The 13032-nt window shown below is 50.6% G+C and overlaps 1 protein-coding gene across 1 annotated transcript in view; it reads right to left on the bottom strand.

Moving 5' to 3' along the window:
* The window catches only part of LOC311366766 (adenosine kinase-like), a gene marked incomplete at its 5' end in the record, with an annotated part of 46377 nt that extends 33438 nt beyond the window's left edge, over positions 1-12939 (bottom strand). Inside the window, one exon of the mRNA XM_084485553.1 lies at positions 12679-12939. Coding sequence (XP_084341679.1) covers positions 12679-12939 — 261 coding nt within the window. The remainder of the gene's footprint in view (positions 1-12678) is intronic.
* Between the last annotated feature and the right edge of the window lie 93 nt (positions 12940-13032).

Genomic DNA, 13032 nt, shown 5'->3' with positions numbered 1-13032 from the left:
GTGGCAGAGCTCATCAAAGACTTAATGAAATCAATATACGAAAAGGGAAGGTCTGAACCGGAGCGACCACTCAACCACGCGCACACAATGTGTCACGGCCCAGGAGAGGAGACACTGTTACTTAATGTACGCCCACACTTACTCGGGGCTTATGCTCAACATGAAAAATGACCACTTAAGGGAAAAATAAACGCAAGAAAGCCGGTCTGAGAGGCAGGAGGTTGAAGGTTGTCTGCTAATTGCTGGAGGGGAGTGAAACCATGTAAGGGTAAACAAAGTCTGATCGATGGTGGGGGATTATATCAGAAAGAGCCTCTGGCCCCTGGCCAAGACGAGCAAACAGACTGCTCTCTGTCTCCCTGCTACAGTTGTTTAGAGAAAAGGAGGGGAGAAAAAAAAAAACGAAGGCGGGAGCGATGGAGTTAAAAGCATTATATTTCACAAGAGGTGGTGATCCGATCGAGCACGCCACAATACCAGATATGTCATGTCGCAAAACTGGATCACTCCCTGGCTGTGTGTGTGTGTATCGGCCAGAAATGCCAGCAGATAAGAGGGCAGTCTTGTGAGCTGGAGTTGATGGAGGGCTGTTCCGGCTGGTGGCTTAGCTTCAGGTCAGCCTATACTCCCATAGCGCAGGGGGTGGACAATCTCCACGCACCGCGTGTGTTTGTGTGTGTGTGCATGTGCCTGTGTGTGTGTGTGTGCCTGTGTGTGCATGTGTGTGCCTGTGCCTGTGTGTGTGTGCCTGTGTGTGCGCGTGCGTGCGTGCGTGCGTGCATGCGCGTGTGTGAAACCCTCTCCGCCGTGGCCGCCGTCACCACACGATGCAGGGGTTCATACACAGTCACAACTTGTGTATTCTGTCAATTCCCCCGGCATCAATGGGGAAATTGCAATTCACATAAGCCACTTAAGGAAATCTGCAGAGGGAGAGAAAGAAGGTGTACGAACTGAGAAGGGCTTACGAGTTATTGGAACCTTTTAAAAACTAGGGCTTTTTCACCCGACAGGTTTACCCTCCCAGCCGGCCCACCCAAACACCCCTCCGCACATTCTCTTAAAAGCCCTCCACAGCATTTTAATGGACGCGAAAAGGTGTGGGGAATGAAAATAACTTAATTCATTAAGGCCTGTCTGAGATATGCAAGGCATCCACGCCGAAGACAAGAAGGATTAATTGCAAAAGTCACCCAACTGCAGAGAGAGCTTGTTTTCCTTTTATAAGGCACTTGAGCAGTGTATACACCTTTGTTGTCCCGTGTCGTGAAGCGAAAAAGCATGAAGTGCCAGCCAACCGCCCCACTGCTGCTGCTGCTGCTCTCGACTCCAGCTCGCAGCCACAGTACATACACCCCCATCACACACCGCCTTAAAAACACCCAACCCCATGAAACACTAGTGGCCACAAATCGCACCGATTTCAAAGACAAATATCCACAAATATCCGCCTTCAAACTTGAATCTCAGGTGATGCAGAGGCAAAGAATTTATTCTATTCACTCATTGCCAGTGAAGAAATGGGAGGGTGGGGGTGGTGGTGGCGGTGGGGGTGGGAGGATTGCGTGCCTATACCCCGCACAAAGCTTTGGGACTTCACTAGCGGTTGCCATGGTGGTTTCCCATTAGAATAACAAACATTTCCCCTGGATGTTTAACAGCGCTTCCTAGTAAGCACAGCCCTGCCTGGGCCGCGAGTAACACTCTCACTCACTCTCTCTCTCCCTCACTCTCTCTCTCTCTCACTCCCTCACTTTCTCCCTCCCTCTACCCCCTTGCTCCCTCTTTCTTCTTTTTCGCGCACCTGCCTTCACATTTTCCACTGCACAAAATAGAAAAAAGGAAAAAAATGCTTGGGGGTTGAAATATGAAATACGGTTACGGGTAAAGTAAAAAAAAAAAAAAAAAACTTGAGTGCCAAAAATAAGGACTTTTCTTCAAACACGTAATAACTTTCCATGGGAATAAGGAGAAAGTTAAAAAAGAATAGCACTTCCCCTTGATTTTCTGCTCCTACCACTTTTTTAAGCAGGCAGTGAATTTCCTGAAGTGATAAGGGCTTAGCCAATGTAATCCTCAGAGGGCTCTTCTCCGGCATGCCACGAATAAAGAAACCTTTCCCTGTAGGAAAAAAAGACAGGGAGAGAGAGAGGGGTGGAGAGAGGGAGAGAGAGAGGGCTAGGGGGTGGAGGTGGAAGCAACAGTAGTGTCTAGAACAAGGGTGGGGGGACGGGAACTGGGGGAGACGGGGGGAGACGGGGGAGATGGGGCGGGGGGGGGGGGGGGGGGGGGGGCAGGGGAGGGTCGAGGTGGTGGAGAGGCAGGCATGCTAAGGCTCCGTCTCGGGCTCTCGCTGTGAATGCAAATGAGGCCGTGTTGAGAAAGAGCAGCCAGACTCATCTCAGCTGGACATCAACAGCGGAATATTGATATGACAATGCAAAGGAGGGGCTTCCCTGGCCCCGGTGTGCAAGGGGCCAACAGGGTGGGGGTGGGGGGTCGCCCAAATTGGTCCCAATGCAAAGGGGGCCGCCCATGAATGTTTCACAGCGGCCGACCTGGATGATTCATTAGCTCTTAGTTTTGATCGTCTGAGGGCTCTGGACATGTGGGGCCGTGCCAGGCTGAACGGGTACCATGTAAAGCCACTCTCGCCGCTGCCCCGCTGAATATACGATTCTGACCTTTCGCTTCAGATATTGAAATGAGAAGCTGAGGGGGCGCCACGACTGGTCAGCCACGTGCCGCCAGACTAGGTGCTGGGGAGAACATTTCAAAGGCTGGCGGAGTGCGATGGAGTACTACTGCGATGACAGATGATGCTGGGGGAACAGACTCGAATTATTCATAATTATTTACCCCCTTTTTTTCTCTCCGCGGTTACAACGTGGCAAGCCAAGTTAATATTGATTTCAGTTGTAATTATTCTAGTATTCATTCACTATTCATTAACTACTTTCAATAATACAAAAAATAAAAAAAAACATTAACTGACTGAATTAGGTGATGATGTATTGATTGCATTGTGTATTGATTTCCCTTAAGTCAATGATGAATGAATGCACCTAAGGTTGTCAACATCCAACCTCGATCCGTCCATTGTAAAGGCAGGAACTCTCTGGGCTGTGTACGATGCCTGGCAGCCATTTAGGACCCGGGGGGGGGGGGGGGGGGGGGGGCGCCTGAGCATCTCAGCCTCTCTATGGGCGGTTGGTTACATGTGGTTGTCACATTTGCATCTTCAAAGATGTGCACTGACAAGCTCAACATGTGTGAGATGTGTCTGGGCGGCATGTGAAAACCATGTTCTTCACACACACACACACACACACACACACACACACACACACACACACACACACACACACACACACACACACACACACACACACACACACACACACACACACACACACACACGGGATGCTTCGATGTCCTTTATCTGCCAGGTGTATCAATCAAAAGTCAGCTCAATGGGGTAGCTGTACACATAGCGGTTTGGGAACGGAGATAAAGAAATCTGCTACCGCACTGACGCCAAAACAGCATGGCATTCACATAACCGCAACCCCCCCGAACCTCATCACCATAACATGGCAGAAGCATACCCCCGTTAACATCACGATAACGTCAATCCCAATCAACCATCACATCGTTTACCGAGACGTTTACATCGTGACGCCTACCGCGAGGAACCCGAATCGCCGACAACGACCACACCAGTAAACACGCCGACGCGTGACACAGCGGCAGACTTATCTGAGCTCCGCCGCCACCCGCGCGCGCTCAATGGGGCGTCTCGTCGGATGAGCCCGAACAATGGCGAGTGCTTGGGCGCATTGTGGACGCCGCGCCAGAGCGCATTGTCTGCCACAAGGCCGTCTTACAAAAGGAGGCATGTGCAAAACAAGACGTGACGGCTTCATAATACGTCTTTGGGAAAAAAAAAAAAACCCTGTCTCCCGGGGCTGTGGATCAACGGATCATCGCCTTTTCCGACTTTTTCGGCGATCCCTGCCAAAACCGCTGCAATCAAGGCCCCCCCCCCCCCCCTGGTAGGAGCCCTGTGGTCCTCCCAGCGTTATCAAGCACGCCGCTCACTGTTGACTCATCGTTCGGCTGCGGCGAAGGGGTTAACGTCAGCCAGCATGACGCGCGCTATCACATCATATTAGTATTCTGATGAGCCATATCCGTTTTGGCATAAGCTCATTTTTTCATTTTTTTGGTCGCATTGTGTACAAAAAAAAAAAAACCTTTGAATGCGGTCCTTAAAAGAAGATTAATGCCACTGGAGTGTTTGTAGTGGGTCTAATCCTGAGAGAGCGTTTGTTGGTGGAGGGGAGGAAGAGGAGGACAGGAGGGAAACAGCTGTACTTCAAGAGGAATCCATCGGAAGATTCCATCCCTCCCCTCGTTCATTCGTTCATTCGGTGACGAGATACGTACGAGTGCTGATTGCCGCCGTGGGAGAACTTGGGGAAAAAAAAGAGCCTGGAAATGACTTTGGCGTGCGGGCCAACTGCCGAGTGACGGCGTTTACTGACATGACCAACGGGCATAAACTGGCAAATCACATGAGGAAATATATCACTGTGGTTTTATGTTTGTGTGTTTTATTTGGGACACCGCACCCCCCCCGCTGAGGGTTCCTATTGGGGGGGGGGGTGACAGTTTTTTGTTTTGTTTTTTGACCAGGGAACGGACGAGGAGCGAGAGCGAGTGTGAACGCAGCCAACCGAGAGGGAAACTAAAAAAAACCCCGGGGCCCGGGTGACCCCTGGGGTCGAACACCTCAGCTGAACCGGAAAAAGTGACCACGACGGTTGGATGGAGTGAGCCTCGACACGGGAGCCAAGAATAAAGACGTGGCCCCAGAGCCCAGAGAGAGAGAGAGAGAGAGAGAGAGAGAGAGAGTGAGAGAGAGAGAGAGAGAGAGAGAGAGAGAGAGAGAGAGAGAGAGAGAGAAATCACTGGCTCTGTTTGTGTGCCTGCCATAAAAACGGGCGGGCTATAGGGAGTTTATTTACTCACGGGGCTGAGCGGTAAAACAGACTGGGCGTCCCTGGTTAAGTCTTGTTTATGCAGTGACACTGTGGTGATCCGCCCGGGACTGTAAGTGGTCGTCACACGTTGGTCGGTCGGTCCCCCCCTACCTCCTCCTCCTCCTCCCCCAACGCCGCCGCTATACTTGCTACATAATTAATATACGGGCCGACATGACATGGATATGATAGGACATGGGTATCATAGGCACGCCGTTGACTGTTGTACAGAAGGAGGAGGAGAGGGGCGGGCAGGGGGGGCAGGGGGTGTGGTGACGGGAGTCACTGCATTTTTCATGAGCCAGTCAGCCAGCAGTGTTCTCCAGCCCGATGCTTTGCGACGTGACAACCGGGACAGTGGGGGGGGGTAGGGTAGGAGGAGGGCAGGACAAGGGGGCAACAGAGGCAACTATGCGGTGGTGTCAAAACAAACAGGGGCTTTTTCTCTTTTTTTTTTTTTTACACACGCGGCTCAGATCCCCCACTGATCCTGGTTGTCAGATCCCGGTGATCACCCCTGCATCTCCCCGCCGGCGCCAGGATCAGCGCTCTGCCGCTCCGAACGCCCCGACATGTGAGCGAACCGCCTCTCATCTGTGAACCCCCCCTGCCTGATCACCGACACCCCCCCCCCCCACCCCGATGTCTTAATAGGCAGAGGCGGGCGTTTGATGGTAATGAAAATAGAAACAGGGTGATGGGAGTGAAGCGGAAACGTTTTACCCCGAATAACGCTTAGTTTACGGCGCTGGGACTAGGCCTGGGCGATATGGGCTGAAAGACATATCACGCTATAACTTGATCATATTGATCGATATCGATAACTATTGATAATTTTATTGACCTAAAAAGACTAGGAATTACCATGCTGGATTTCAACACTTCTGTTTAACACTTAATATGACCTTCCACTGTTCTTCATTGATAACTACTCCAATGTCGGAAAACACTAAAAGATTGTAAATAAGTAATCGGACTGTGTTTGTGTAACAAACCCAGCTGCTAGATTCGGTGGTCCAGTCTCTTATCGATATATATTGAACATGTTTTGTATTAATATTGATCAAAAGTCTATCACAATAAGATCATTTATTGTTTTATTGGCCAGGCCTAGCTGGGACTATTAATAGCTCTGTAGAGGAAACCCTGGGAAAAGAAGAAGAAAAAGAAGAAGAATAAGCAGAAGAAGAAGAATCCGTTGGGCAGTGGGGTTTGGACTAGGCGGGCTCGGTGTTAGCCTTCGGGGGAGGTGTTGCCTGAGAGGGGTCATTCCTCCTCATTGGGAGCCATTACCGCCTCGACGTCACTGCCAGTCTGTCCCCTCACCCGTCACACAGCCCCCCCCCCCCCCCCCCCCCCCCCCCCCCCCACCACCACCAGTGGGTTGCCTCACCCCTACGACTAAATCACATTCTACGCACAAACAGCCGGGCTTTGCAGCATTTAATCTAATCGCTCCATCTCCTGTGTCCCAGTACATGTCCAGTCACACACACACACACACACCACAAACATACACACATGCACCACACACACACTACAGACACACTGAAGGCCAACATCACACCTAAATCCCTTTGCACTTCCGCCTGGTGTTGTGCAACTGCAGCCGGTAATTGCAAATCAGAAATTAAGATTTGCTTTCTAATTATTTGTGGGGCAGAGGGGGGAGGGGGTTGGTAGGGTGGCTGGGTTTAAAGAAAGACGGGGACAGGAATAGGAGCACATTAAATTCTCATTAAAGCCAGAGGAGAGGGGACAAGGAACATATTGACACAAGTCCTTGAAAGAGAGACAGGGACACAGAGAGCGCGAGAGAGAGTGATAGAGAGAGAGAGAGAGAGAGAGACACACAGACACAAACATACAGGAGAATCAGCTGACATCGATGCCGTTTTATCATCTCGGACAAAATAAAAACTACCTGGGGGCCCGAACTGTAATTTAGCAGAGCGCACAGTGCCAGCGTTGTCAGACATGCCCGGGAGCCACTTCCCAAGGGCCATCATTTCCAATACAGACTGGCACATCTTATTAAAAGTGTGACAGATTTATTATTATAGTTGTTTAGCTCCCCTTAACCCCTACATAATCAAATCACTCGGGTGGGTTCAAGGAGACCCTCCCCTCGGTGAAGCACAATCATTTGTCTTTTTATTTATTTATTTATTTGCTTTCTTTTTATCGGGGGGGGGGGGGGGGGGGGGGGTCGATTTAAAGTGCTTGATTTAAATTCTCTGTGCGTGGTCGGTTCCGCAGACCCCATGCGGTGACATATCCTGTTTACTTGCCAGACAACCCCCCCCCCCCCATACCCCCAGACAGTCGCAGTCATGAGGGGTCAAGTGTGTGGGTGAGGAACGTTAGGGAGAGAAAGGAGGAAAAGGGAGGAGGGAGGGAAGGAGTGAGGGAGGGAAGGAGTGAGGGAGGGAGGGGGGGGGTTACATAAATCAAACACTCCTCTGAGCACTTTAGAGCAGGAACAGATTTCTGTACCAACAAGAGTTGGTAAGAAAAAGAAAAGGAAAAAACCTACAGCGAGAGAGCTAACACGCCACACACACCGACCACACACTCACCTGTTCTCAGATCCATTTACGAGTGCGGAACACCTTGTGCCGTCATTATAGTGGTTATACATAGATAGAACACTATAATATAGTGTTCTATTTATGTACAACCACTCAAGCTGTTCTTATATATATTATAAGAACAACATTATATGATAATATCATATCGGAATGAGCGGAGAGAGCGATTTGCCGCCGCCGAGTCTCCTTGTTGCCGGGCGGGTTTTTGCGGACCGGGCTGCCATATTGTGTTTTATGCACTGTAATTGCGGCGGCACAAAGTGCTCCGAGGTGAAGTGGAGGCATACAGTGTGACAAGAATGATGGAGCACGTTATTGGGCGCGCGGGGGGGGGGGGGGGGCAAGGGATTGTCATTACCTACAGGACATTGATGATTGGGAAGCACTTATTCTCTTGCTCAGGAGCTACGGTGAGAGGGGAGGGAAAAAAAAACGCTTGCCCCCTCAGCAAAATCAATACGCTTTGAGCCGGCGGAATGCAAATGGCCAACGATCCAGAGGCATGACACGGGGGAGGACGCCTCCTTACTTATCCTGGCTCCGTTCAATGTCATCATTAGCCGCCGCCGTGTCAGATCGGCTCGATGAAGGGGGCATTATTTCCGAAAGGATAAAAAAAAATAAAAAAGCGTTGCATTAATCCTTTTATGCTGCTTTCAGCAGGATGGAGTCTCCCCCCATAGCTAATATTAATGCGTCGAGGTGTCAAGAGCGAGATGGCTAATCCGATAGCTCAGGATGTACAGTCAACTTTTTACAGACGGTTATCTATCTGGCCCCGTACCTGCAACACTAATAGGCACAAGAACAGGATGTGCTTTCTTTTTCTTTTCTTTTTTTTCTTTAAGAACCACTTGCTCTACGGTGCCTTCAAAAAGGAGGAGAAAAATGCGATAATTTCCACGGGGCTCCCTGGGCTGAAAAGATAAGGCAGGGAACGGGGGTGGAGAAAATAAAAATGATGCTCGCCTCAGAGGAGGAAAAATAGCTTCCTGATATAGTCCTAGCTCTCTCTTTAGGGCTGACACCAAGAACATACACTTTATCAATTATACATAAAGCCACTGTTGGCAGCTTGTTTGGATCCAACCCCAGCCCTACAGAGTGTCGAAATGTTTCTAGGAGCCCCCCCCCTCCTCCTTCCACTCCTCACCCATCAATGCACCTCCCCCACACCGCCCCCCACCCCCCCAACCACCCAGCAGCCTCGTCCTCGTCCTTAAATCAATCCCTTTTTAGGCCTGAATTTATTTTTCCTGTAACAAATCTGTCTTGGCAAAGGCTGTCACCTAAGCGCGGAGAATGACAGGCTGATGTCTGTGCAGAGAACATCAACCTTGCTCCAGGAGCAGCCTCCCAAGGTAAGTAATCATGCAGGGGTGTGTGTGTGTGTGTGTGTGTGTGTGCCTCTGAGTGTGTGTGTGTGTGTGTGTGTGCATACGGGAGTGTGTGTGTGCCTGTGTGTGTGTATGGATGTGCCTGTGTGTGGATGCCAGCCAGAGTCCAAACAAACCCAGAGTCTGTTGCTCAAGATAAACAAACCAATTAGGGCGGAAGGCATGTTATTCCTCAGTCGGTGGGATATTTACTAGATGGAAAATAATCAATGCATTCTTATTTCCACAGGGCCCGAGTCTGCAGAAGACCTGAGCAGAATTAAATACAGACAGAGTGCAGGGAGCGAAAATTATTCATTAGAATTTTGTTTCATTATATTATAATAATAATAATGGGACTTAACTAGCGACTAGCCATGTAAATCATCTGCTGGAGCACCGATGGAGAGGGGCAGGGAACACGGAAGGGGGAAGAGTCACCATCGCCGCCTTGCCCCCCCTCGCTCCCAGGGATACATGCCCTTCTTGTGTGGATGAGTCAGCTTACATCTTCTGACAATTGTGAGCCAAGGGCTTTGTCAAAAGGAACCACAGTTATTGTTTTGATTGGTCCCCCTTGTTATGTTGGGAGCGCAAACTGCTTTCAAATGTGATTGCGCCACAGCGTTTTTGGAAGTGAGGCACGCACATACAGAACATCAAAAGGAGATGTCTGCTTTTTATTTACCGCCGACAATCATTTGGCAATTTGGCGAGCGCTCCTCGGTTCCTTCTCCAGATTGGAACACGCTGGCCCCGATCGGTAATTGCAAGGAGAGCCCCCATTGGCCGGCCAGAGCATGAGATGACTGGGCTCACGGTGCATGACATTTAAGCCGGCCAATAAAGACGGACATGCTCATCAACGCGGCGGCGTCCTCTGCCAGGGCCGGTTTCAGTGTAAAGTGGAGGCCTTTGCAGGGTTGGACTGGATGTACAGCTGCACTGGCTGCCTTTCAACCTCTTCCCTCTGGGCTCCGGGCACCAGCCCTACTACTGGCAACTGGCTACGGAGCTGCCCAGCAATGACCACACATGAAAAGAAGTGCCCATGTTTTCTTTTTAACGTTGCATTCAAGGAGGATCCAGTGGGAACGAGAGTGTATGGAAACAGAAAGAGACAAGAAAAAAAAACGGGTTAAGAGATTTAATGTGCTGCCGAAATCCCTGACACTTGCCAGAGGTCCAAATGTTCCAGAGCTGCAGAAGCACCACGGCATGTCTCTATTAATCCTCCGAAGCTGCTTACAAATATTCACCCGACAAACAATAGATAAGGTCACTGCGCTCGTAGGCTATATATCCGAGTAGCAAGCACCCATGTCGGGAAAGATGGAGTGAAAGTACATAACTACCTTGTTGTGCGTGCATGTAACATCTGCATGACTAAAAACCAAGGCAACTATAAACGTTCCCAACATTCGTTTATAAACCATTCTCCAGTACAATTAAACTGTCAAACCATTACAGCGGATCATCCCCGTGATTCATTAGGTTCCTTTTTGCGTAAAAAAGACAAAATAAACAAAAGGGGAAGAAAAAGGAAAAACAATAGAAGTTGAGAAAATGGACAACTGCCAAAGTGCCAGGGAAGAAGATATGCATTGGCTTATTACGGTCTGTAAACAAATTAGAGCTACATAAAAGGGGAAAATATGAAACCACGCAGGGGGAAACAATTCCCAGTGAACTCCGGCATCTGCCGAGCAGAGACACACGCACACGCACACACACACACACACACACACACACACACACACACACACACACACACATCTGCGGTGAGCTGTTTGTCGAACCGGCTTCGAGAACTGTCAAGCTGACCGGGGGAGTTGGGTAGAGGGGGGCTTGCGGTAAGCAAGAGTATTCCGTTGGCGTCTTTTCTTTCTTTTTTTTTTTTTTATATTCCGTGCTTCACGCGGCAGTGTGATGATATAACAAAGTCTGACACTTAACTCTGCTCAATATCTCGTCCCCTAGGAGACACGCTCGCCTGGAGCGCCTGTGGTTTTCAGAATGTGAATCTTAATCAGTTGTACCCGGCGGAGCAGGTTCTTCCATCTCCCCGGTGAGAGTATCAACACATGGCCACTAGCCACATTTCACGGGGACCCCAGATTGGCTATTTATTTTTTTCCTGTTCAACATTACCTGACAAATAATTACTCCCGACTATTCAATGAAGCGACGTGACGCACGTACGTACTTTGGCGTTTTTCGCAAACATGTAAAACCTAACCGTTCGCCTGGGCACCCCCACTGCGTCACCTCAGACGGACGGCGCAAGGTGAAAATCAAATGGAATAACATACCCCTAAACTATTTCATCCACTTTTGTGAACAAATTGAGATGAAGAAAATGGTTTAGAGCAGATCAGGTGCACACAGTAATACAGGGGAAAGGAAATGCTGTTCTCCCTGCTGAATGAAAGGGAAAAAGACAAGCACTTTTTCACAAGGTAACGTGGGTGTACAAGGAGAAAGTCAAGGCATGCTGGTGGAGTAGAATGGCCTGGAGGCTGGACCGATGCCAGAGTCCAAAAAAACTGCTTTAACCAAAGGCAATTACTCAAGATGAAATGGATTAAAGCAATTATTTCTTGTTCAAATTACAAAGCTTAAAGACCTGCCAACTTTAAATATCGCAGTACATTTCCCCCCCAAAAAAATCAAATAACAATGCAAATCAAAATCACCTTCAAATGAGCCCTATTCAAATCCAAAGGGCGGCTATGCCGACACAATGCCTCCCACCACAACAAAGGAGGCCAACCCAACAGTGCACTCTATAAAACCCCCCGCTACCCCAAAAGGAAAGCCAGACCCCTCCTTTTCTTTGCACATGGCGTAGCAAGTTTATATCATCGTTAACGATTCAAATAAATGTAAAAGTAGGCTGGAGCAGAACGCAGTTAAAGAAATGTCAGGGGGATAGAGGTGTGTGTGGGGGGGCGGGGGGGGGGGGGTGAAGGCATAACGCCGTGCAACCTCACCAAAATCCACAAAGTGAATCAAACCCGCTCATCAGATTTGGCGTCTTTATCCTAATTTGCAAGACACCTCCCCCACCCCCTCCCTCCCTTCCCTCCCCCCAGTCGGGCCTCTGTCGGGGGGGGGTGTGGTGGGGGGTGTGTGGTGTGTGTGTGGGTGGGGGTGTGCGTGGGGGGGGGGGGGGGGGGGCAAGGCTGGCGGGGATGGTTCTCCAGCTGGGCGGGCCAGCTCCCATACATCCCATTGGCACCAGGGGCAACCCCATGCAGAGAGCCAATCACAAGCCCCACCCCACTCCTGACAGCTCATTACCACTCAATTAGGCAGGTGCAGCGTGGCGCGCGGCCCCTCTGCCGCGAGGAGCCCTCCCAGATGCATGTTTAACATCGGAGAGAATTACACGGAGACGGCAAACACAGCGCGCGCGCACGCGTGAGCCGCCCCCCTCGCCACTTGATTGCGCCGAGATTGAAATCTCGTAATTGGCGCGGGCCCGGGGACGATGGGAAAAAAAATTAAGTAAAAATAAAAAAATAAAAAAGCCACACCGATGAATACGATGCAGTCGGCTTGTGATTGAACAATTAGGAATTCACATTCATGGGGACGCGCGTGTTGGCAAGTCACGAGACGCCGGCTGATTAGGGGAGCCCGTTTCGCCGGTGACAATGTCACCGGCGGCACCGCGCTCACCCCCCACCCCCCGCCCCCTCCCCATGGCGACATGACCTCCAGGGGCGAGAGACACGCCGACAGTTTAGCCTCGACGCCGACGGACGGGACGGCGCCAACGCTGACGCCGTCCTCTGCGCCCGGGGGGTTAGCACGCGACCGCGTCCGCGGAGGATCGCTCGCGCGCAGACGCGGACGTGAGGCAACGCCACCTCCTTCTGGCGTGGGTCCCTCCCCAACGGGGAGCCATCGGCAGGCACGCATCGTACGGTACACGTAGCACGCACGCACGCACACACCCGCACACACGTGCGCGGGGGGGGAAGGCTACGGCCATCCCTGGAGGACCGATTCTAA

This window comes from Micromesistius poutassou (genome assembly GCF_964030765.1).
Source record: "Micromesistius poutassou genome assembly, chromosome: 21".
Classification (NCBI taxonomy): Eukaryota; Metazoa; Chordata; class Actinopteri; order Gadiformes; family Gadidae; genus Micromesistius; species Micromesistius poutassou.
This window is presented reverse-complemented; position numbering and strand designations above follow the sequence as displayed.